Source organism: Ambystoma mexicanum, chromosome 2p, assembly GCF_040938575.1.
Source record: "Ambystoma mexicanum isolate Mex_15411 chromosome 2p, UKY_AmexF1_1, whole genome shotgun sequence".
NCBI classification, from domain to species: Eukaryota; Metazoa; Chordata; class Amphibia; order Caudata; family Ambystomatidae; genus Ambystoma; species Ambystoma mexicanum.
In genome coordinates this window covers 1,206,517,650-1,206,539,482 of record NC_090923.1, presented here as the reverse complement: position 1 = coordinate 1,206,539,482, position 21,833 = coordinate 1,206,517,650, and the positions used below count along the sequence as shown (strand labels likewise).

At 50.1% G+C, this 21,833-nt stretch overlaps 1 protein-coding gene across 2 annotated transcripts in view; it reads left to right on the top strand.

Moving 5' to 3' along the window:
* Nucleotides 1–21,833, top strand: part of EMD (emerin) — a 427,558-nt gene that overhangs the window by 349,303 nt on the left and 56,422 nt on the right. For both annotated transcript variants that reach the window (XM_069645445.1, XM_069645446.1), the window contains one exon: nucleotides 20,048–20,079. In XM_069645445.1, the coding sequence (XP_069501546.1) occupies nucleotides 20,048–20,079 (32 nt within the window). The remainder of the gene's footprint in view (nucleotides 1–20,047; nucleotides 20,080–21,833) is intronic.

Here is a 21,833-nt window from a genome sequence, read left to right as displayed (position 1 = left end):
TATATCTAGATGGATTGTTCAATGCATCACTCTCTGTTACACTCTTGCTAAGAGAGAACTACCCTTCAAGCCAAGAGCACATTCCACTCGAGGCACTGGGGCTTCCATAGCATTCATTGCAAATGTTCCCCTTGAGTCCATCTGCAAAGCGGCTACCTGGAGTTCTGTGCACACCTTTACAAAACACTACTGTCTAGATGGACACTCTAGATCTGACTCCCAGGTGGGACAGGCAGTATTAAGACATCTTTTCTCTACTGTTCCTTCTCATAACCCACCGCCAACTCCGGGTACTGCTCGCTAGTCTATGCACAGCATGTGATTCTAAGCAGATTAACAAACATCAGAAGACAATGCATTACTTACCGTAAAAGCATTTCTGATGGTTGTATCTGCTTAGATTCACATGCGCCCACCCTTCCTCCCCGCTCGGATGGAAGGAACATAGACTTCCTTTATATCTCTCTTTTCTGTACTCACTCACGTCTATAAGGCTCCCTCAGGGCAGAAAAATACAAACAGAGGGACCTCGACGCGTGAGGGATTGTGGGTACAACGCACGTCACTATAGGGATAGTGTACAGACACGCCTTGTCAACGTCCCCTTTTCGACTACGAAAAACAAAATGCAATACTCCGCAGTGACCACTGGATGTCGGACCTATGCACAGCATGTGAATCTAAGCAGATACAACCATCAGAAATGCTTTTACGGTAAGTAATGCATTGTCATCCTTTTACATACACTACATTTGCCTCGCTGCCGATATATTCCGTTATGGAAAGGACCCCCTTTAAATTGTTCCCTAAGTTCAATAAAAAGTTTCCTTGGGTCGATAAACACCTTGTGTGTATTCTGCGTCTCTTGCGAGACCACGTTGAGGGTTCTTGTAGAGCGTGTAGACTCTTCTAACCCAAGATATTGAAGGACCGCCTTACTAAATGCTGGGCCTATCGCGCCTGGCAGCTCAAGGCCATTGATGGCGAGGGTGCCTTCAGCGACGGCAGCAATGCCGCGGTATCCAACGGCAAAGGCAACACGGTTACTCGGTTACCCAAGCGCAGGCCCCCGACCACGGAAGACAGGCCGGCGGTCTTGTTATGGGGACAACACCCGGCGGCGGAAGCGTTATCACTTCATCCTTCACTAAAAACACAACCCACGGCCTAGACTCGAAACACGTGTCGAAAGGATGGCAGCGCCCAACGTCTAGGGAGAGGTCTGTTGAATCTCTGTCCTCTGGGCACTCTCGTTCGTGATCGCCACATGAGAGGCCCCGGTCGTCGAAAGACGGTACAGGCGTTGCGGGAAAAACCACTACCGGGGGGCAATCGTCCACTGACGAGGCTCCTGTTCAGCCCGCACCTGATATTCGATGTTCGGCCTCGATTCGGGTACAAAACCCAATACAGGCGGGATTGGCCCACTTAGTCCGGAAACACGCTGCGGACCAGGGTAAGGAGAGGGAGTCCAAGAAAAAATCCTCTAAGACCCCTCATAGGGAGAAATCTCAGGATATTAGGCCCACTCATAAGAGTAAAGAAACTGTATCTCAGGATTCACTGTCTTACACCCTGAAAAAGAAGGCTCCTCCTTCTGCCTTACTTCCTCCCACACCTGAAGATTTAGGGCTCCTTTCTCAACCATTGGTCTTCCCTAGTTCTGCCCAATGGTCTGCTGAGGATATAGACAGGGTCATGAGGAGGATGTCCTTCATGGCCAACTTCTATGAAAAGGACCCTGACTATTTCACGATCTTCCACTTTTCCCCCTCTACCCCCTCCTCTCCACTACAGCACCCTTTGGGTCGCAGATCCCTGCTCAACCCCCTGCTAAGAGGTCTCACTCTGAGAATCGAGTGCAAAGCACAGTCATTGACCTCTATGACCTGGACTCCGATCATGAAGACCTCTCTATTCAAGAGGCAGCAGACCCTTATTACGGGGACGATGCAGCAGACCCTTATTACGGGGATGATGAGAACCCTGAGGTTGACCCAGACACAAATATGTATGTCATGGACTCTTCTGTTAATCAGCACCCCCAAGTCATGGACTCACCCATTGACAATCAACCCCTTCTTAATGAAGTGTTCAAGGCGGCAAAGCATTTTCAAATAGCTACACAACAAGAAAAACAAGATAAAGATTTTGTAGATGAAATCTTAGTAGATAAGAAAGCTGTTACTCAGTTTATCCCTCTTCTCAAGTCCATTCAGCGAAAGATACAGCCATCGCTGGAGACCCCTAATCTTACACGGGCAGTGAACCTCTGTATGAGAAACAGTTTAGACCTACCCCTTCTGACCCGCTGTACATCAGCGGGCAAATGAAGCCTGATTCATTAGTTGTTACTACATCAAGGAAAAGGGCTGGTACTTCCCTAGCTTCCTCTGAGGCCGTGCCTGACAAGGAAAGCAAGAGACTTTATACAATGGGCAGAAAGGTGGCCTCCTCTGCGGCATTCCAGACCAGGATTGCTAACAACTCTACCCTGTTGGCTAGCTACAATTGCCACATATGGGATGGGGTCTCGGCCTTACTGTCATCAGCCCCGTAACCACTTAAGTCTCAGCGAGCCCAGGTGGCCGCAGAAGGCAGGGCAGTGTCAAGCTGCTTATTAAAAAACAATCTTGACCCCGCGGACAACGCCGGTAGGATAAAAGCAGAAGGGACAATTATTAAGCGCCACGCATGGTTGTGCCAATCAGGTTTTAAACAAGTGACGCAAGCCACCCTTATTAGCATGCCTGTTGAGCCCAATGTGCTCTTTGGCAAGGCAGTCGAGGACGCCTTAAAGGGGAATACAATACTCTCAAGTCTTTGGGCCAATTGACCAATAAACCTACTGGCCAGAGGGGAAACAGCAATTTACGTCGTTAACGCAGCAAAAATTCACAGAGGGGTTCCAACTATAACCAGAACCAAGGTACTTCCTTTGGAAACAATCAGGGTCAGTCCTCCCAGAATTACTGTAGAGGACCGCGCAGATCCCATGGTCATGGTAGGGGCAACTCCTCCCGAGGTGGCACTCCACCTCAGAAGCATTAACTATCCGCATCAGGTGCCATCCCATGCCTCTCCAGTAGGAGGGCGCATATCCAGCTTCACCCGCGCATGGGAGGAAATCACCACAGACAGATGGGTGCTGTCCACCGTAGCAGGCAGGTATTGTATTGAGCTCCTCGAGCAACCCCACAACCACCCCCCACGACAAAAGACCCATTCCAACGAACACCAGCGCATCCTCCTTGAGGAAATCACCATGCTGCTCCTAAAGGACGCCATTGAAGTCGTCCCGGCCAACCATGTAAACAAGGGTATTTATTCAACTAACTTCCTTGTGCCAAAGAAAGATCTAACAATGCACCCACTGTTAGATTTGCGCCCTGCAAACAAATATGTCAAGCCACAAAAGTTCTGCATGACTACGCTACAAGAGGTAATCCACCTATTAAAAAGGGGGATTACATGGCAACACTGCATGGCAACACTGGATATGAAAGATGCTTATTTTCATATTTCAATGTTCCCAGCGCACAGAAGATTCTTGCGTTTCAAGATAGCGAACTAGCACTACCAATTCAAAGTGCTACCCTTCGGAATAGCATCTGCTCCAAATGTATTCAAGAAGGTACTGGCGGTGGTGGCAGCACACCAACGCAGGGAGGCAATCCCAGTGTACCCTTACCTGGACAACTGGCTGATTACAGGGGAGTCTCCCCTAATTTGCAGGTAAAACATTCAAAGGACCATCAACCTTCTCTTTCAATTGGGCTTCTCCATCAACGAGAGAAAATCAAGCCTAGTGCCAAGCACAACCAAACAGTTCGTAGGAGCTGTCATAAACACACAAGAAGGGTTAGGGTTGGTCTTCCCGTCAGAGGAAAGAGTCCAAAACATGTTACTGCAAATACCACTTTAACAGGCCGGCTATGCGTTTGCTAGGCATGATGGCATCTTGCATTTACCTGGTACCTCACGTGCGCCTGCCCATGCGACCCATGCAGAAGTGGTTGGCGAAACAATGGTCTCAGGCAAGTGGTCAGTGGGACGATCTAGTGGTTGTTTCGCCAACACTAGTACAAAATCTTTGCTGGTGGACAAGAGAAAATCTGTTGAAGGGGAAACCATTCTACGATCCGGAAGTACAAGCGATTGTCACGACAGATGCCTCGCTCGCTGGGTGGGCGGCTCATTACCTTCACCACACAGGCCAGGGTCTGTGGTCTCAGGCGGCAGCACAGAACCGCATCAATCTGCTAGAACTACTAGCAGTACTCAAAGCTCTTCAGGCATTCGAGCTTCACCTAGCAAACCAATCTTTGCAGGTCCTGACAGACAGCACAACAGCAATGCTTTACATCAACAAACCGGGGGGGCACACGTTCTCCAAATCTGTCCAGTTTTGCGCAACAAATTTAGAAATGGGCACTCAAACAGAAACTACTCCTATCGTCACTGCATGTTCCAGTGGAACTCAACTCTCTTGCAGACTCATTGAGCGGAGATCCCCTACCAGAGGAGCACGAGTGGCAACTACACGCAGGGGTCATAGAACACCTCTTTTTGCAAGGGGGTTTCCCCACAATAGACTTGATCGCTACAAGTGAAAACAGTCAATGCCCAGACTTCCCGTCCAGTTTCCCCCAGCCAGGATCCAAGGGGAACGCCCTATGGATGAACTGGTCAGGGAGATTTACTTAAGCTTTTCACCCAACTCCTCACATGAGGAAGGTGGTGAACAAGATCCACAAGGAACAGGTGACGCTCATCCTAGTAGCTCCTATGTGGGCAAGACAACCCTGGTATCCACATCTGCGCAAACTGGCGATGTGCGATCCCATCAAGCTACTGTGCCCGTACAATCTGCTCACTCAGCACGGGGGATTAACAGTGCACCCTCAACCTCACTCAAGGAACTTGGCAGTATGGCTCCTGAAGTCATAGAGTTCGTACATCTTAATCTGCCACAGAGATGTATGGATATCTTGAAAGAAGCAAGAAAGCCTAACACTAGGCACTGTTATTTTGACAAGTGGAGGAGATTTGTAATTTGGTGCCAGTCTAAACTAATTAACCCCATAGAATTTTCTCCTTCACACATTCTAACCTACATGCTCCACTTGCTAGATTCAGGGTTAGTATTCAACTCCTTAAAGGTCCACCTATCGGCTTTGTGGGCCTATACCACATCCCACAATAAAGTCGCATGGTGGAAGGTACCTGTCATCAAGGCATTCATGGAGAGAATAAAGAGACTGTAACAAAAAACAGGGTTACGTTGTTGCGGAGAAGGTAAAAAAGAGAGAGCACGGACAAGCCGTTGGTTTCCTTTTAACCGTTAAAAGGAGATTGGATGTGGTAACACAAAAACAACGGTTTTATAGGAAAAAATATTTTATTACTCGATATATCTGAGGTAAAGCTAAAAGTTCATATCCTCAAACTTGAGTGCAAAGTATGGCAAAAAAGTGCGGCAAATCCAAGGCGTAGGTACATCACTGTTCCGAACTGGAGATTGGATTCTGTGGCTGTATGATGATGGTTCAACCTGGGAGAGGTTAACTGTACGTATTCTGTTGTCCTGTGATGTTATTTTTAATAGTTCCCGTAGGTCACAGGAAAGCAGAGAAATTTCTGCGGTTGGAAATGCACAGATAAAAGGGCCAGAAGGCCGGGGTGATGAGGTGAAGCTCAAGTAGAAAGGCACACTCTTTTCATCTGGGTGCGCGCAGGAATAGTTGTTATGTGGCAATATCTTATCCCTTTCCGTATAGATATTTGGTATTGGTCATGAGAGCCCTCATGACCTGTGGGGTCGACCGGTTTCGATGGCACTCGTGATTGGGGCCATATTCATCAGGACCATAATTCAGAGGAGGGAAGATGAATCCGAGAGTTTCAGAAATGTCTGAAAGCGGGGCCAGGTTACTCCTGTAGAGATACAGAAAAGAGGGGGGTGGGTTTGGAGAGAGGAGACAGTGGCATGAGAATTCTGGCCATGTCAAAGGCTATGGACTACACCTTACACACCAAATGAGAGGATAAATGTGGGTAAGAAATCAATCTAATTGCGGTGAAAAGTACAAAACTATCATTGGTGCCTGGTCACCGGTGTCTAAAAACAATCCTATCAGCAAGTGGAAAGGGGGGGGGGAGGAAGGAAGGGGAGGTGCACTGGAGTGGGGGGGACACAGGTACAATTGGGAAGTGCTCAGTGAAAGTCAGGGGAAAAGGAGCCAATGGTACCTCTGTGCACAATGTGTGCTGGAGGAGGTTGTTCTGATGTAGACTGGCTGGTGGCTCTGAAATGTAAGACAAGAGAGTCTGTAAACAGACTGCTAAAGGACAAGTTGTTGCAACAAGCGCAAGTTAAAAGGATTCAAAGCAGCCGGTGGGCTGGTGAGAGTTGCATGTGCAGTCAGAGCGCTGACTGCTCAGAAAGGCTGGTGGCTGTACCTGTGTCTTATCGTGAAGGCGTCTGTCGTAGAGGCGTCTGACTCGCTCGGTGCTGCTGTTCGAAATGAGCGCGTTGCTGTGTCGCGGTCCACCGCCTCTAAAAACAAGGATGCAGCGCGTGCCCGCCTAGCGTCAGGGTGACGTCGGCGGGTGTCAAGGCAACATCCCAACAGGAGCGGTGTATGTATACACGAAAAACATGCTCAATCGCCCATAGACAAGGCTTACAACACGGCTCGAAGGTGCCGAAGCTGTGAGGGACAGGGGGAAACTCCTGATCCAGTGGGCTGAAGGGAAAAGGGAGGGAGGGGAGGGGAAGGGGGGGGGAGGGGTGGAGTGGATGAGGAAAGGGGGGAAGGGGGGAAAACCGAGCAAGGGAGATGCAGAGGGGCGGTGTATGTATACACGAAAAACATGCTCAATCGCCCATAGTCAAGGCTTACAACACGGCTCGAAGGTGCCGAAGCTGTGAGGGACAGGGGGAAACTCCTGATCCAGTGGGCTGAAGGGAAAGGCGGGGAGGGGAGGGGAAAGGGGGGGGGAGGGGTGGAGTGGATGAGGAAAGGAGGGAAGGGGGGGAGGGGGGAAGGGGGGGAACCCGAGCAAGGGAGATGCAGAGGGGCGGGGGAATGCTCACTTGGATGACTTGGAGCACAGGTGCTAGGGACTAGGAACTCGGTGGAAGGGTCCTGTGGGTGGTGTAGGGACAAAGCCAAACTACACCAACACCGCTAGGTCATGCCACTGGATGTTCTCATTCAATCCTTTAGAGCACGTGTTAAGTTTGTAGATCCACTGCTGTTCCCTTCTGAACAAAATGTTATTATAGTTGCCCCCTCTTACAGGAGGTGTGACCCTTTCTATGATGGTCCATCGGAAGGAGTCTGCAGTATGTCCTTCAGCTACAAAGTGTTGTACTAAAGGGGCAGTCAGTTTATTGGTACGGATGCAAGACCGATGTTCGACCATCCGTATGCGGACTGTCCTTGTTGTCATGCCAATATACCTAAGGTCACAGGGGCACATGATCATATAGATCATAGAGCACATAGAGCAGTTGCCACAGGGGGCGTGTCCTCTAGGTGGGGCTGCGTCCCAGAGGGTGCGTTGGCTAGGTCCAGTGATCGGGATGTTATGGGTAAGTGTTTTTACCACTTTGTCACGCAGGTTTGGTCGTCTTTTGAGAGCAAAGCGCGGTACAGGGATGGTGGTATGTCCAGTATTCAAGATCGGCCATAGAGTTTTTACTTCTTTCTTAATTTTGTTGAGTAAAGGCGAGTAACTAAATACTGCTGTAATGCCTGTGGGGGTGACTGGTTTTGTATGTTGTTGCAGAGTTATAGGTCTAGGGATATTTCTGGCTCTTTTGTAAGTGTCCCTGATGATTTTCTGTGGGTATCCCCTGTCTGTCAATTGGTCTCGTAGAAGGCTGGATTGTGCGATGTAAGTGGGGGTCTGAGTGCACAACCTGCGGTATCTTAAAAACTGTCCAAATGGTAGATTATCTCTTAGTGCTTTTGGATGGTAGCTTGAATAGCATAAGAGTGAGTTTCTGTCGGTGGATTTTTTATACACACTTGAAACTAGTCTGCCATTTGATGTGGAAATTGCAAGGTCCAGAAAGTGGGTGGAATGTTTCTCTTTGTCTAGTGTGAACTGTAAGTGAGGATTGAGTGAGTTAAGCCAAACTTGAAAGGAAGCGAGTTCTTGTTCAGTTCCTTTAAAGATTACAAAGATGTCATCTATATACCTACGCCATATGTCAAGATTGGCGAGAAAGGGGTTGGAGGTGGGGTAGATATGTTGTCGTTCAAAAAGGTCGACATACAAGTTGGCAAGGCTGGGGGCAAAGGTTGCTCCCATCGCGGTGCCAGACACCTGTTGATAGAAGGTGTTTTGAAAAACAAAGTAGTTCTGGGTTAATGCGATCTCTGCCAGTTGATAGATGAAAGTAGGTGACACACCATGTAGTTCAATCCCAGAGTGTAGTAGTCTGTTCAGCATATTCAAGGTTTCTTGTTGGGGGATCCGAGTGTATAGAGACTCAATGTCAATAGTGACTAGCCATTCTTGTTGCGGATCATACTGCAGGGTATCAAGCAGGATTAGCATGTTGGTGGAATCTTTGACATAACTAGTCATTTTGGGAATTTGTTCCTTTATAAAAAAGTCTACAAATTGAGAGAGGGGTTCCAAAATGGAGCCAATACCGGACACAATGGGGCGTCCTGGTGGAGGCGTAATGCCCTTATGGATCTTGGGTAGGGCATACATAGCCGGAATACGAGGGTGAGGCGGGGAAAGAAAAGCAGCCTCACGAGCGCTGATATAACCTTCGGCCTCAGCTTCGTGGATGATGGGAGCGATCGTAGTTTGAAGAGCAGATGTGGGGTCCATGCGAAGCATTTTATAGCTGGTGTTGTCGCTCAGGAGATTGTTGACCATGTTGGTATAGTTGTTAGTGTCCATGATGACGATGGCTCCCCCTTTATCAGCTGGTTTTATTGTGATGGCTGTATTTTTAGCTAAATCTGAAAGTGCTGTCAGTTGGGTTTTCGTGCAGTTGTTGTTGATGAATGGAATGGTCCGCTCCAGCTCTGAGATTTTCTTGAGCAATGCTTGTTCAAAGGTGACTGATTCCGGAGAGTTCATACAGTGTGGCGGAAAAAACTGTGAGGGTGGGCGTAAGCCCGTTGCATCAGTAGTCTCAATTGTCTCATTGGTGAAATACTGCTTCAGTCTTATTTTGCGCATCAGTTGTGTACATTCAACTCTTGTTTGGAACGGATCATACCGTGCTGTAGGGATAAAGGATAGACCCTTTTGCAGGATTTCTTGTTCAGCTCTAGTCAATATATGTGTGGACTGATTGACAATCAATGAGGGAGTAATGCTGGGATGTTTCCTTGGCCTCTGCTGCGTGTGACTACCGTAGGTGGCGGGTGGTTCTGCCATCGTGCCCCGTGTTGGCCTCTCCCTCGTTGGCCTAAAAAAGGGACCGCAGGAGGGGTGCCTAGATTGGATCCACTGAAATGTACGCGCCTTTTATTCCAATTGGCGTTACCCGAGCTATTGCTCGAGTTACTGCTGGAGCTGTTCCAGGAGCGGTTGGCGTTGCCTCGTTGGAGGTTTTGGAACCGTAGCTGGGCGGCGTCGCGTCTGGATTGTTTGGCCTCTTCTGAGAAGTATTCTTCCCCTACATAGGGGTACACTTTCACATGCGTGAATGCTGCCAGGTCTTTTTTGAGTTTGGTAATCTTTCTGCTGAGGTTGTTGTCCTTAAACTCTTTGAGTGTGTTGTCAAGCAGACTAAGTTTCGCTGTATAGATGTCGATGGCTATTTTCGTTTTCAAATGGTCGCTTTTCTCATTCAGTTCTCTTACTAGACTGTCTGTGATTGCTGCACATTGTGCACAGAGGTACCATTGGCTCCTTTTTCCCTGACTTTCACTGAGCACTTCCCAATTGTACCTGTGTCCCCCCCACTCCAGTGCACCTCCCCTTCCTTTCCCCCCCCCCTTTCCACTTGCTGATAGGATTGTTTTTAGACACCGGTGACCAGGCACCAATGATAGTTTTGTACTTTTCACCGCAATTAGATTGATTTCTTACCCACATTTATCCTCTCATTTGGTGTGTAAGGTGTTGTCCATAGCCTTTGACATGGCCAAAATTCTCATGCCACTGTCTCCTCTCTCCAAAACCCCCCCCCTCTTTTCTGTATCTCTACAGGAGTAACCTGGCCCCGCTTTCAGACATTTCTGAAACTCTCGGATTCATCTTCCCTCCTCTGAATTATGGTCCTGATGAATATGGCCCCAATCACGAGTGCCATCGAAACCGGTCGACCCCACAGGTCATGAGGGCTCTCATGACCAATACCAAATATCTATACGGAAAGGGATAAGATATTGCCACATAACAACTATTCCTGCGCGCACCCAGATGAAAAGAGTGTGCCTTTCTACTTGAGCTTCACCTCATCACCCCGGCCTTCTGGCCCTTTTATCTGTGCATTTCCAACCGCAGAAATTTCTCTGCTTTACTGTGACCTACGGGAACTATTAAAAATAACATCACAGGACAACAGAATATGTACAGTTAACCTCTCCCAGGTTGAACCATCATCATACAGCCACAGAATCCAATCTCCAGTTCGGAACAGTGATGTACCTACGCCGTTGGATTTGCCGCACTTTTTTGCCATACTTTGCACTCAAGTTTGAGGATATGAACTTTTAGCTTTACCTCAGATATATCGAGTAATAAAATATTTTTTCCTATAAAACCGTTGTTTTTGTGTTACCACGAGAATAAAGAGACTCCAGCCTCCAATTTCAAACCCGCCTCCAAGATGGGATCTCAATAATGTACTCACTAAGCTCATGGGACCGCCTTTCGAGCCGATGCACACGTCTACTCTCAAACACCTGATTTACAAGACTGCCTTCTTAGTGGCTATTACTTCCATAAGAGGAGTTAGTGAAATACAAGCATTGTCAGTGCAGGATCCTTTCTTTGTCATTCACAAGGACAAGCTGGTTTTACGTACTCACCCTAGGTTCTCCCCTAAGTTCATCTCTAAATTTCACATAAACCAGTCTATTGAGCTACCGGCTTTCTTCCAGAATCCCACCAGCTGAGCTGAGGTAAAACTCCACAAACTAGATGTGAGGAGGACGGTCCTTTACTATGTAAACAAGACCAGACCGCTAAGAAAAACAGACCAACTGTTTGTCTCCGTAGCACCAGGCAGATAAGGAGACTGCATTTCAAAGAATGCCATCTCCAGGTGGATAGTCAGAGTTATACGATTGTGCTATTCCCTATCAGACAAGACACTGGGCCTCATTATGACCCTGCCGGTCCGGAAACAACGGTGGCAGTAAACCCGTCGCCACCGTTGTTTCCGGACCAGCAGATTACGAGCTCTGCAGGCAGGTGGGTCTGCAGGCAGGTGGTGTCACTCCTGCCAGGTCTGACCTGGCGGGAGTTACGCCACCAGCTTGCAGGCGGAAATGGAAACACCGGCTCTGTCATAGACAGAACCAGTGTTTCCATTGTCCCCATCCCACTGGAGTCCTTTGGGACTCCATGGGAATGGGGATTTACGGAATTCCGCCTCCGGAATTACCGGGTCACCAGGGTTGTAATGCCCCAGTGATTCTGGCAATCACAGAGGCAGTAATTCATTCAAAGTCCGGCAGCAACCTGCAGGTTTTTCCGGCTCGGTTACCGCCGGACCTGGAATGAGGCCCTTTGCCTTTTACGCTCAGAGCTCACTCCACAAGGAGCACAGGAGCCACTCTGGCTTTCATTGCAAATGTCCCTCTAGATAGCATTTGCAAAGCAGCTACATGGAGCTCAGCATATACTTTCACTCAGCATTACTGCATTGACACTCATTCCAAGACAGATAGACAGGTGGAACAAGCGGTTTTAAGACATCTTTTTGCACATGAACCTTCTCACATCCCACCACCTTCTCCTAACACTGCTCGCTAATCTATGCACAGATGTGATCTAAGCAGATTCCACAAGCCTCAGAAGGGATACATTACTCACCGTAATCGTATTTCTGATGCTTGTATCTGCTTAGATTCACATGCGCCCACCCTTTTCCCCCTCGGAGAGAAGGCGCATGGATGCTTATGAGCTTGTCTGATATGTATTTGCTTGGATACAACTGTACTTCTCCAGCATGGGGTCTGGCATGGATTCACATGCTCATGAATGTTCCCCGTCGTCAGGCTGGGAATCCTCTGTAAAGAAAAAATCAGTATCCGTTTCGTTTCTGATCTGTCTTTCTTAGTAGTAACCAATCACTGGTCTCTGGGTCATACTGCCCCCAGCCAATGACTGCCCCTCTCCCTAAGCCCCGCCCCTGGCAGCCATCCTCAGATTTTTACCGCACGTTCAAGTGTTGGGAGTCCTCATGCTATAGCTCTCGACCTTTTACTGCGTTTTGCGTTTCTTCAAAGAGTTTTATCTCTTTTTTTCAGTCAATCGAGCCTCAAGCTCCACCGTTTCTACTTCCGATCAACAGGGACCCGTTTCGGAATTTTCTATGCCCCTCAAGGGTGAAGTTTCATCGAGTTACGCTTCTTGGAGAATTCCAGAAGTTTCTGAGGCCTACCTCGTGGACATGGCCCAGGAAAAGGGAAGCTCGACACATGGATCCAAGCTGTTTAGGAACTGTCCTGGATGCGGGTTACAGAATGTGTTCAAGGAGGACGAGCATTCTAGATGCCTCTACTGCCTTCACGAAGACAAAACACACGTGGAGAAGGACTGTGTATTTTGCATGAACATGACGGATCGGACTATGAGGGATCGTCGGACCCGTCTCGCCAACTGGCTGGAAGGAAAGAGCCCAGCAGGTGAGAAGATTAAGAAGTCCGAGCAGTCTTCTAAGTCCTGTGAGGGTGCTCCGGCGACGGGGCCCAACAAAAGGCAAAGCACTGCGAGTCAGCGGGCATTGGGAGCGCCGAACGGTCGGGCTCCTCGGCTGCTAGGCAGGGCGCACCTTCACCGGCACCATCAACCACGAGCCAATGCTGTGGCTCGGTGAAGAGAAAATCTGAGAACCCGGCTAAGCTTCTGGAGAGGCCCCGGTCGATCTCAGAGGAACAAGCCGAGGGGGAGCGAGGCGGTGACCCTCCCCCCAAGGTGAAGGCCTCAAGCGCGCACAATGTGGTGAAGGCCTTGATTCACCCGGCTAAGACTTCTATCGAGGTAGTCGCGACGGCCCTGGCGAAGCCTGTGGAGGCTACCCCAGTGGAGGCGACCTCGGGGCCCAGAGTTTCCCTGCCACCGCGGAGGGAATCCTCTTTTCAGCCCATCGAGAAGACCCCCGTGAAGACCCCGGTGGAAAAAGAGTGGGGGGTCCGGTGGCCGTTACGGACACGGATGCAGCCTCAGAGGAGGAGCTGCTTGAAGTCGTGGAGGGCCTCAACAAGGAGTTTGAGGAGGTCCAGTCCCACGGGAGGAATCCCGACGAGGAGGACAAAGAGCGCGGCGGTGGCGCCAACGAGGTTCCCGTGGAGGAAGAGCAACCATCGCGCCCGTCGCAACCCGAGCCACAGGACAACTCGGTGGCCGTTTTAATGGCATTCCAAACCTTATGCACGGAGATAAGGACGAGATTGCCCCTACCCCCAATGGACGACCCAGCAGAACCGGGCCCGTCGGGAAGCCCTCCGAACAAGAGGAGGAGAGTTCATCCACCCCTTCCCTTTCAGCCCTCACGACCCTCTCAGCCTTTATCTCCTTCCCCTGTCCCTGGAGATGACACGGGAACAGATACAGGCACGACGGGGACGGACGACGAAGGTGGTGACGACGGGATGGGCCTCCCATCACCACCTCCTCTGGCCTCCCCACCCAACAAAATTGCCTCTTTCCACGCCATGACTGCCAGGGCATCCAAGCTTTTCCAGCTCTGCCCCGAAGAACAGAAGAAGGAAGGCTTCCTCTCCCAACGGCGCAAGGCCAAGAGGAAGACGGTCCTCGCGGTGCCGTTGCTGGAGGACATCTGGGACGAGGGACTTGCTCTTCTGAAGAACCTGTCCACGACGCCTGCCAAGAGGGACCGGTACGAGAAGAAGTACCGGGTCCCCGATGCCGCCCCTTTGTGCCTTAGGGCACAGCCTACCCCGGATTCGGTCGTCTCGGCGACGGCCAAGAAGAAAGCGGTGGGGGCGTTGACTTCAACTTCCCCACTGGACAGCGAGGGAAAGAAACAGGACGCCATGGGATGACGAGTCATCTCGTCTGCGGCAACGACGATTAAGGCAGGCAACGCCCTAGCGATTGTGGCCCGCTACGACAGGGAGTTGTGGTACAAGATCGCTCCCCTGTTGGACTTCCTACCGGACAACAAGAGGGCAGAGGCCCTGGCAATCCTACAGGAAGGTGAGGTGGCCACGGACATTGCGGACACCGGTTTCTGCCAGTTGGGCAACAGCGTTTGCCTTCGACGGCGGGTATGGCTCAAGGCTACAGATTTCCGCCAGGACGTGCAAACCAGAGTTTTGGACATGCCCTTCGACGGGAACAACCTGTTTGGAAAAACAGTGGATGAGTCACTTCCGGCCATCAAGACCGACACAGAGACAGCTCGGGCCTTGGGAGTTTTGCAGCAACGACAGCCGCCCTTTCAGAACTCCAGAGGCAAGCAAGGTGCCTCCAAAGGATTCGGCGGTGGCTCCTCGACGTACCAGCAGGCGGCCCGCTCCTCGTCGCAAGAGGCCTACAGAGGACGAGGCAAGTCAGGTGGATCTCGCCTTCGTCGCCAGGGAGGCCAGGGCGGCAAGGCCCCTGCCAAGCAAGACTGAACCGGCCCTAGTGTCGGGCCCCCACCTGAGCACCCCGGTGGGAGGCAGGCTGGCGAAGTTCGTCAGTGTGTAGGAGTCCATCTCCACTGACCGATGGGTGCTGGATGCCCTGTCCCGCGGGCACACTCTCGAATTTCTAAAAAAAAGTTCCCTAGCATTTCTCCCGTGGCCAGAAGGAAAACCACGTCCTTCAACTGCTGTTAGAGGTAAGGGCGATGCTCAAGAAAAGAGCCATCAAACTCGTCCCAAAGAGGCTCTGGGGCTCCGGAGTGTACTCAAGAGACTTCCTCTTCAGAAAGAAGACAGGAGGATGGCGTCCCTGGGTCGATTAAACAAATACATCAAGGCAGGCACAGAAGTTCCAGATGGTCACCCTCCAGCACGTGCTGGGCCAGCTGGAGGAGGGTGACTTCCTATCGTCGTTGGATTTGGAGGATGCGTACTTTCACATCCCTATTCTAAAAGGACACCGAAAGTTTCTCAGGTTCGTAGTCCAAGGACGGCACTACCAATTCAAGGCCCTCCCATTCGGATTGAAGTCGGCGCCCAGGGTATTCACCAAGTGCCTGGCACCAGTGGCCACGCAGCTGCGCCTGAAGGGATCCACGTCTACCCCTACCTGGACGATTGGCTCATCTGAGCAAGAACAAGGGAACTCGCCGTCAAGCACACAGCGAAGACCGTCCAGCTGCTCACGGACCTGGGATTCTTCATCAACTCCCCCAAATCCCACCTGGTTCCGTCGCAGGTCGCACTGTTTCTGGGAGCCATGCTCGATACAGTAGCGCGTTTGGCCTCACCGTCCGAGGAAAGGACGAAGGCCATCCTGGGCAAGGTGCAGCGTTTGCTTGCAACGGACGTGGCCAGGGTGAGGTCCATCAAGTCCCTTCTCGGAATGATGTCCTCGTGCATCTACCTGGTGCGCCTATGCAGGCTTTGGATGTGTCCCCTACAGGAGTTCCTCGACGCCCGTTGGATGCAAGAGGCGGGCAGTTTCGAGGACAAGATCCCGCTCAACTAAGTTTTCCTCCAAGCAATTCGGTGGTGGGGCACCCACGCGCATCTCGCGGCGGGCACAGACTTTCAGACCCGAGCACACCAGGTGACGGTGACGACGGATGCCTCCCTGGAAGGGTGGGGCGCGCACACCGGAGATCTTCACGCGAGAGGCCTTTGGCTCCCGGAGGAGAGTGTCACGACCCTCGGCCAAAAACCCCTCTGGCCAACCCATTGGCCAGGTGGAGTCAGGACTCAGGCCTCTAGAGTCTGGCATCCTCTTCAAAAACCCTCATGGGGCCAGTCGGGGCGCCTATGGCGCCAGGCTCATACACCATGAAAAACAATGTGCTTGGGAACTACATTATTGTATTGTCAGCCAACATGGAGGCATCCACATAGTTTGGTTCCTAAGAACCAAGCTATGCGGTCTAGTGCTTTGGGTGTGGTAGCCTAGGGACTACTTTACCTGGACTATTTTGTTGGGGCTATTTAAACCACACCCAAGCAAGACAACACGCTTTGCGTTACTTTGCAACTTGCAACGTGATGCTCACCGTGTCCAGCTATTCCCTCGAACCTCGGAGAAGCAGAACCTGCAAGGAGACAAAAGGAACATCATTAGCAGCAACATCTTACCTGCAGTCTTCATCTTTAAACACTCGCAGCTACTGAGAACAGCTTCCTCGAATCTGCACGCCTCCCAGACAGAATGACCAGAAAGAGGAAGATAGAGGCAACATTAAAGAAAGCAATAGAGACATTTACAAATTACGAACTGCTCAAAAGGCTTACCTGGCTGGTCGCCTCTCGGATGGCACCACTCCGGACATTCCACTCGTGCTGAAGAACACCGCGACCTACAAGGAAGGAAGACACAGGTTAGCAAAGGCAAGACTTCGCAGCGCTGCGCATAGTGCTTACTTCCCGCATCATAGCGCTCTTAATGCGCCATCAATTACCAGCGGGGCTCAACCAAGCCAGTTCGCCGCACTGAAGCTCTGCATACCTAAGGGAGAAAAAAGAGACATTTTAAACAAAGAAAGGCATGCAGGATAGCAACAAAACTAAAGAACAGCATTAAGACCTACCTGAACAATATCAAACGGGCAGGCGTCAGTGAAGTAACTGGACCGCACTCGCCCATAAAAGACAACACGCCCCTGCAAAGAATGCAGGACGGAGAGCACGCCTAATTCTACCACAAGGTGAGCAGAGGGCGCCAGAGGGACTGAAATCATACGTGGGGTGTAGGGAGGATACTTACCCCAGTTGGTCAGTCTTGAACACAGTCCTCATGTATTTTCAGGCAGAACCTTCCCCGCAGACCACATCAGGGCAAAGCTGAGCAGCATACCAGCGAGTAACCCGGCTGGGTGGCGTCCCTGTGGATATCAGGTGAGCATAACAGAGAGGCCACTCCACATCAACATCCTGGAACTCCGAACAGTGTTCTGGGCCCTCAGGCCGTTTCTCCCGTCCCTCAGGGGCAAGGTGGTGAGGATCTTCACCGACAACACCACCACAATGTTCTACATCCGGAACCAGGGAGGAACCAGATCCCCAGCCCTATCCAAGGAAGCCCAGGATCTGTGGCATTGGGCCGTTGCCCAGGGGATGTTTCTGGTACCCTTTCATCTAGCAGGGATAAAGAACACCATCGCCGACTCACTCAGCAGGGAGCTGCGCTCGTGCCACGAGTGGGAACTACGTCAGGACCAAAGAAGTGGATCGACTCTTTCAACGATGGGGCAAACCCCAGATCGACCTGTTCGTGACGGCGACGAGCTCCAAGTGCCAGAGGTTCGCCAGAAGGTTTCACCAGCCAAGGAGCATGGGCGATGCTTTCTCGTTCCCCTGGGACAGCCTGTTCCCCAGCCCTATCCAAGGAAGCCCAGGATCTGTGGCATTGGGCCGTTGCCCAGGGGATGTTTCTGGTACCCTTTCATCTAGCAGGGATAAAGAACACCATTGCCGACTCACTCAGCAGGGAGCTGCGCTCGTGCCACGAGTGGGAACTACGTCAGGACCAAAGAAGTGGATCGACTCTTTCAACGATGGGGCAAACCCCAAATCGACCTGTTCGCGACGGCGACGAGCTCCAAGTGCCAGAGGTTTACCAGAAGGTTTCCCCAGCCGAGGAGCATGGGCGATGCTTTCTCGTTCCCCTGGGACGGCCTGTTCCTGTATGTGTTCCCTCCGTTGCCGTTGCTACTGCGACTCGTCAACCAACTCAAGAGGTCCCGGTGCAGGATGATCCTCGTTGCACCGACGTGGCAGAGACAGATCTGGTTCCCGGACCTTCTGGACTTGTCAGCGTCCCCACCAGTCGCAGATCTTCTCTCCAGAGAAGGAGGTGCCATCCTTCATCACGACCCGGAGTCGCTGACCTTGCAGGCCTGGCTCCTGCAGCACTAGAGTTTGGAGGGTACGATATCCCATCGGACTGCAGAGAGATTCTTGCAAAGGCCATGGCGTCCTCAACTCTCAAGTGCTACGGACACAAGTGGAAGAGGTTCTCTGTCTGGTGCCATGCACAGAAGATTAACCCTCTACGGATTACGGCCCCTCAAGTGCTACCGTACCTACTGTCGCTGGCCAAGGCTGGACTGGCTCACGCTTCCATCAAGATACATCTGGCAGCGATTTCCCGATACACCAGGACTGCAGGACGGTCATCCCTGTGGTCTCATCGCCTGGTGAAGGAATTTATGAAAGGACTGTTCCGATCGTTCCCGCCGGTGAAGGCTCCAGCCCCGGTGTGGGAGCTCAACGTGGTGCTGACCAGGCTCCTGGGGCCACCATTCAAGCTTTGCATTTGGCACCGTTGAAGTTCCTGTGGTGGAAAACAGCGTTCATTGTGGCCATCACCTCCGCACGACGGGTGGGAGAGATCCAGGCCCTATCCTGCAAGCCTCCATACTTGACTTTCCACGAGACGAGGGTGGTGCTGAGGACGCACCCCTCCTTCATGTCCAAGGTGCCGTCGGACTTCCACCTCAATGAGCCCTTGGTGTTGCCAGTTTTCTTCCCGTCGCCTTCGTCGCCGGCCGAGAGGACTTTGCACTCACTGGATGTAGCTCGAAGAGTTTTCGGAAGACATCACAGCTTTTTGTGAACTTTGGACCTATGAACCAAGGGAAGGCCCTCTCGAAGGCTTCCATTTACAGATGGCTCTCTGGCTGCATCATGCACTGTCACCGGTTGGCAAACCGACCGTTGCCCGGCCGTCCGAGAGCCCATTTGACCAGGCGATCGCTGCTACCACACCGTTCTTGCCTGGTGTGTCTCTGCTGGATATCTGCAGGGCTGCTACGTGGAGGTGGACGCACACCTTCACAAGATTCTACTGCATCGACCGGGATTCCAGGGAGGAGTCCAGGGTCGGCCAAGCAGTGCTTCGCAACCTGTTCGCCTGAAGGTGGGCCTGGTGAGGAGGTAAGAATTGCTTAATGTTGAGTTTATGTAATGCTTAATGTTGAGCCTTTGCCACCTCAGTGGTTGTGCATGTGTGTACTGCTATGTATTCTTATATTCATGAGCATGTGAATCCATGCCAGACCCCATGCTGGAGAAGGAACAAGTTACTTACCTGTAACTGTTGTTCTCCAGCATGGGTCTGGCATGGATTCACATGCGAATCCTCCCTCCTACCCCTCTGCGGCTCTTCACTTGGTCATACTGCCACTTTAAGTGCTACCAAATCTGAGGATGGCTGCCAGGGGCGGGGCTTAGGGAGAGGGAAGTCATTGGCTGGGGGCAGTATGACCCAGAGACCAGTTATTGGTTACTACTAAGAAAGAGAGATCAGAAACAAAACTGATACTGATTTTTTCTTTACCGAGGATTCCCAGTATGACGGCGGGGAATATTCATGAGCATGTGAATCCATGCCAGACCCATGCTGGAGAATAACCGTTACAGGTAAGTAACATGTTCCTCACGCTACACTTCATGCTACCTCATGTCAGAAAAATAACAATCTGAGGGACCTTGACGCGTGAAGGACCATGGGTACAGTGGACGTCACACTAGGGTTAGTATTACTGGCACGCCCTGTTGACGTCCCTTTTTGAGTTTCGAAAACAACTACTGTAATACTCTGCAGCTTCCACTAGATGTCGGCCTATGCACAGCATGTTAATCTAAGCAAATAAAAGCATCAGAAATACGATTACGGTGAGTAATGTATCCCATATATGTATATATAATGCTGATCATTAAACAAATCTGTCTTTTGTCCTGTCTTTCAGCTGAGAGAAGATGCTGGTGGCTCTATAAGCACGTAAGTACAAAGTTTGGGCTTATAAGTCGGCTGAATATTTGGCCAGATGACTGTTCCATTGACCTTGATTTGAGGCTAGTAAATACTCCCCTCTAGGAAAGGTTGAAGTTCAAATAGATGTTTAATGTAATCAAGATCCTTGTGATTTTGTCTGTATGTTTTGCTGTCGCCCCAAAGGCTTTCGCTTTTGGTGGAAAATGGATGCGCGTTGGTTAGTTTTACACAAACAATCTAACTGAGGATAATCACAGAAAATTATTTTTAAGCCCCAATGATATGAGTTCAGGTCTGACCATATGCCATCCTTGTCAAGAGCAAGTTGAATAATTATCCATTCATTTCTTTGTTACTTTACAGGGAGTCAACAATCTTTATTTTGAAATCTTTCATCTCCACAAACGTACAGAAAACATTCTACGTCTGTGAGACACTACAAGGCTTTTTATTTTATTTGTTGGGCCTTGGGCCGTCCCCCTCATCTGCTCACTAGCCTCCTCCCTAACCCAGGCGTCCGTAGCTCCTAGTTCGTTTGACTAGATGTTGTTCGGGGAGTTTTCCTAATGTCCACTGTGAGGTAAGACTTTATAAAACTTTATAAAACTATCCCAATGCTTGTTAGATCCCAAACTCTAAAGATCAGTCTGTACTACTCATGGAACATTGGTAGAGTGGCAGAGCAGTCCGTCTTATCATAAGAGGAAGATGTGAGATGTAGGAAAGTACACTGAACCTAGTTAGTAATTCAACTCAAAGAAACACTTACACTTAAATGTATATTGAAATATATATTTATTATATTTACTTAAGATAGTCTTTGAAATACTTAGTACAATTAACCAAAAAACATAAGATTACTTTAAGATACTTCTCAAATGCCACTGCTTCGTTTGTAGTTGCTCGCGGTTTCCATTGTTACAGCTTTTGACACTGACAGTTCTACCGTATTATCGGTAATAACGTGCACTCGCGAAAAACATAGAAGAAATATGGTAGTTACATTTAGTCTGCAAAACCACATAACAGTGTTTTTTTTAAGGAAAACAGTTGGTTAGTCAAACTATAACAGAGCTTAGGATTTAGAGACACTTTCTACGCAAGTTAGCACTTTTAAAGTCCAAACCGCAACCCTAGCTAAAAGGCAGTTCAGAGAGGGCTAAAGTCTTAAGAAGCAGCAGAACAGCAAACGTTCCTGTGGATACTTTGTCTCTAGGTAGCAGCTTTGGTAAGAGGGGCTACCCTGGACACCTGTAGCTGCACTCCAGCGTTCTGGCGTGACTTATCGGATTAAGGTAAGTAATACCTTCTTCCCCCAATACCGTAGGCTTGAATAATGTTGAAGGTGTGCCTAGTGTGAGATTGGCATGGTGAGAAGAGATAAACACAGACACAAGGAATCCGTTTCGTAAACCTTTATTTGGTAAAAGGGGTTGGGATGAATGCCTAACTTGCCCTATCTATATGGGAGTAGTCTCGACCATAAAAGAAAAAGAATAATAGTCCAAAGTCTGTTGGTCAAAATCATAAAATCTGTCTAGCCTCAGTCTGCCCTCACTTTCTAAAAATATACTGTGTAGAGGTTTGGTCAACATAAAAAGGGTGTGGTAAATAATATCAGGATGGCTCTGTACTGGTTCTGCAGCTTTCTTCTCCATGTTCATCAAACAGAAATAGAGCTGTTCCACAGCTCCCTTCCCCAAGCTCAAACCACTCGGGATCAACACAGTTCCATATATTCGAACAGTTCTCACAACTTC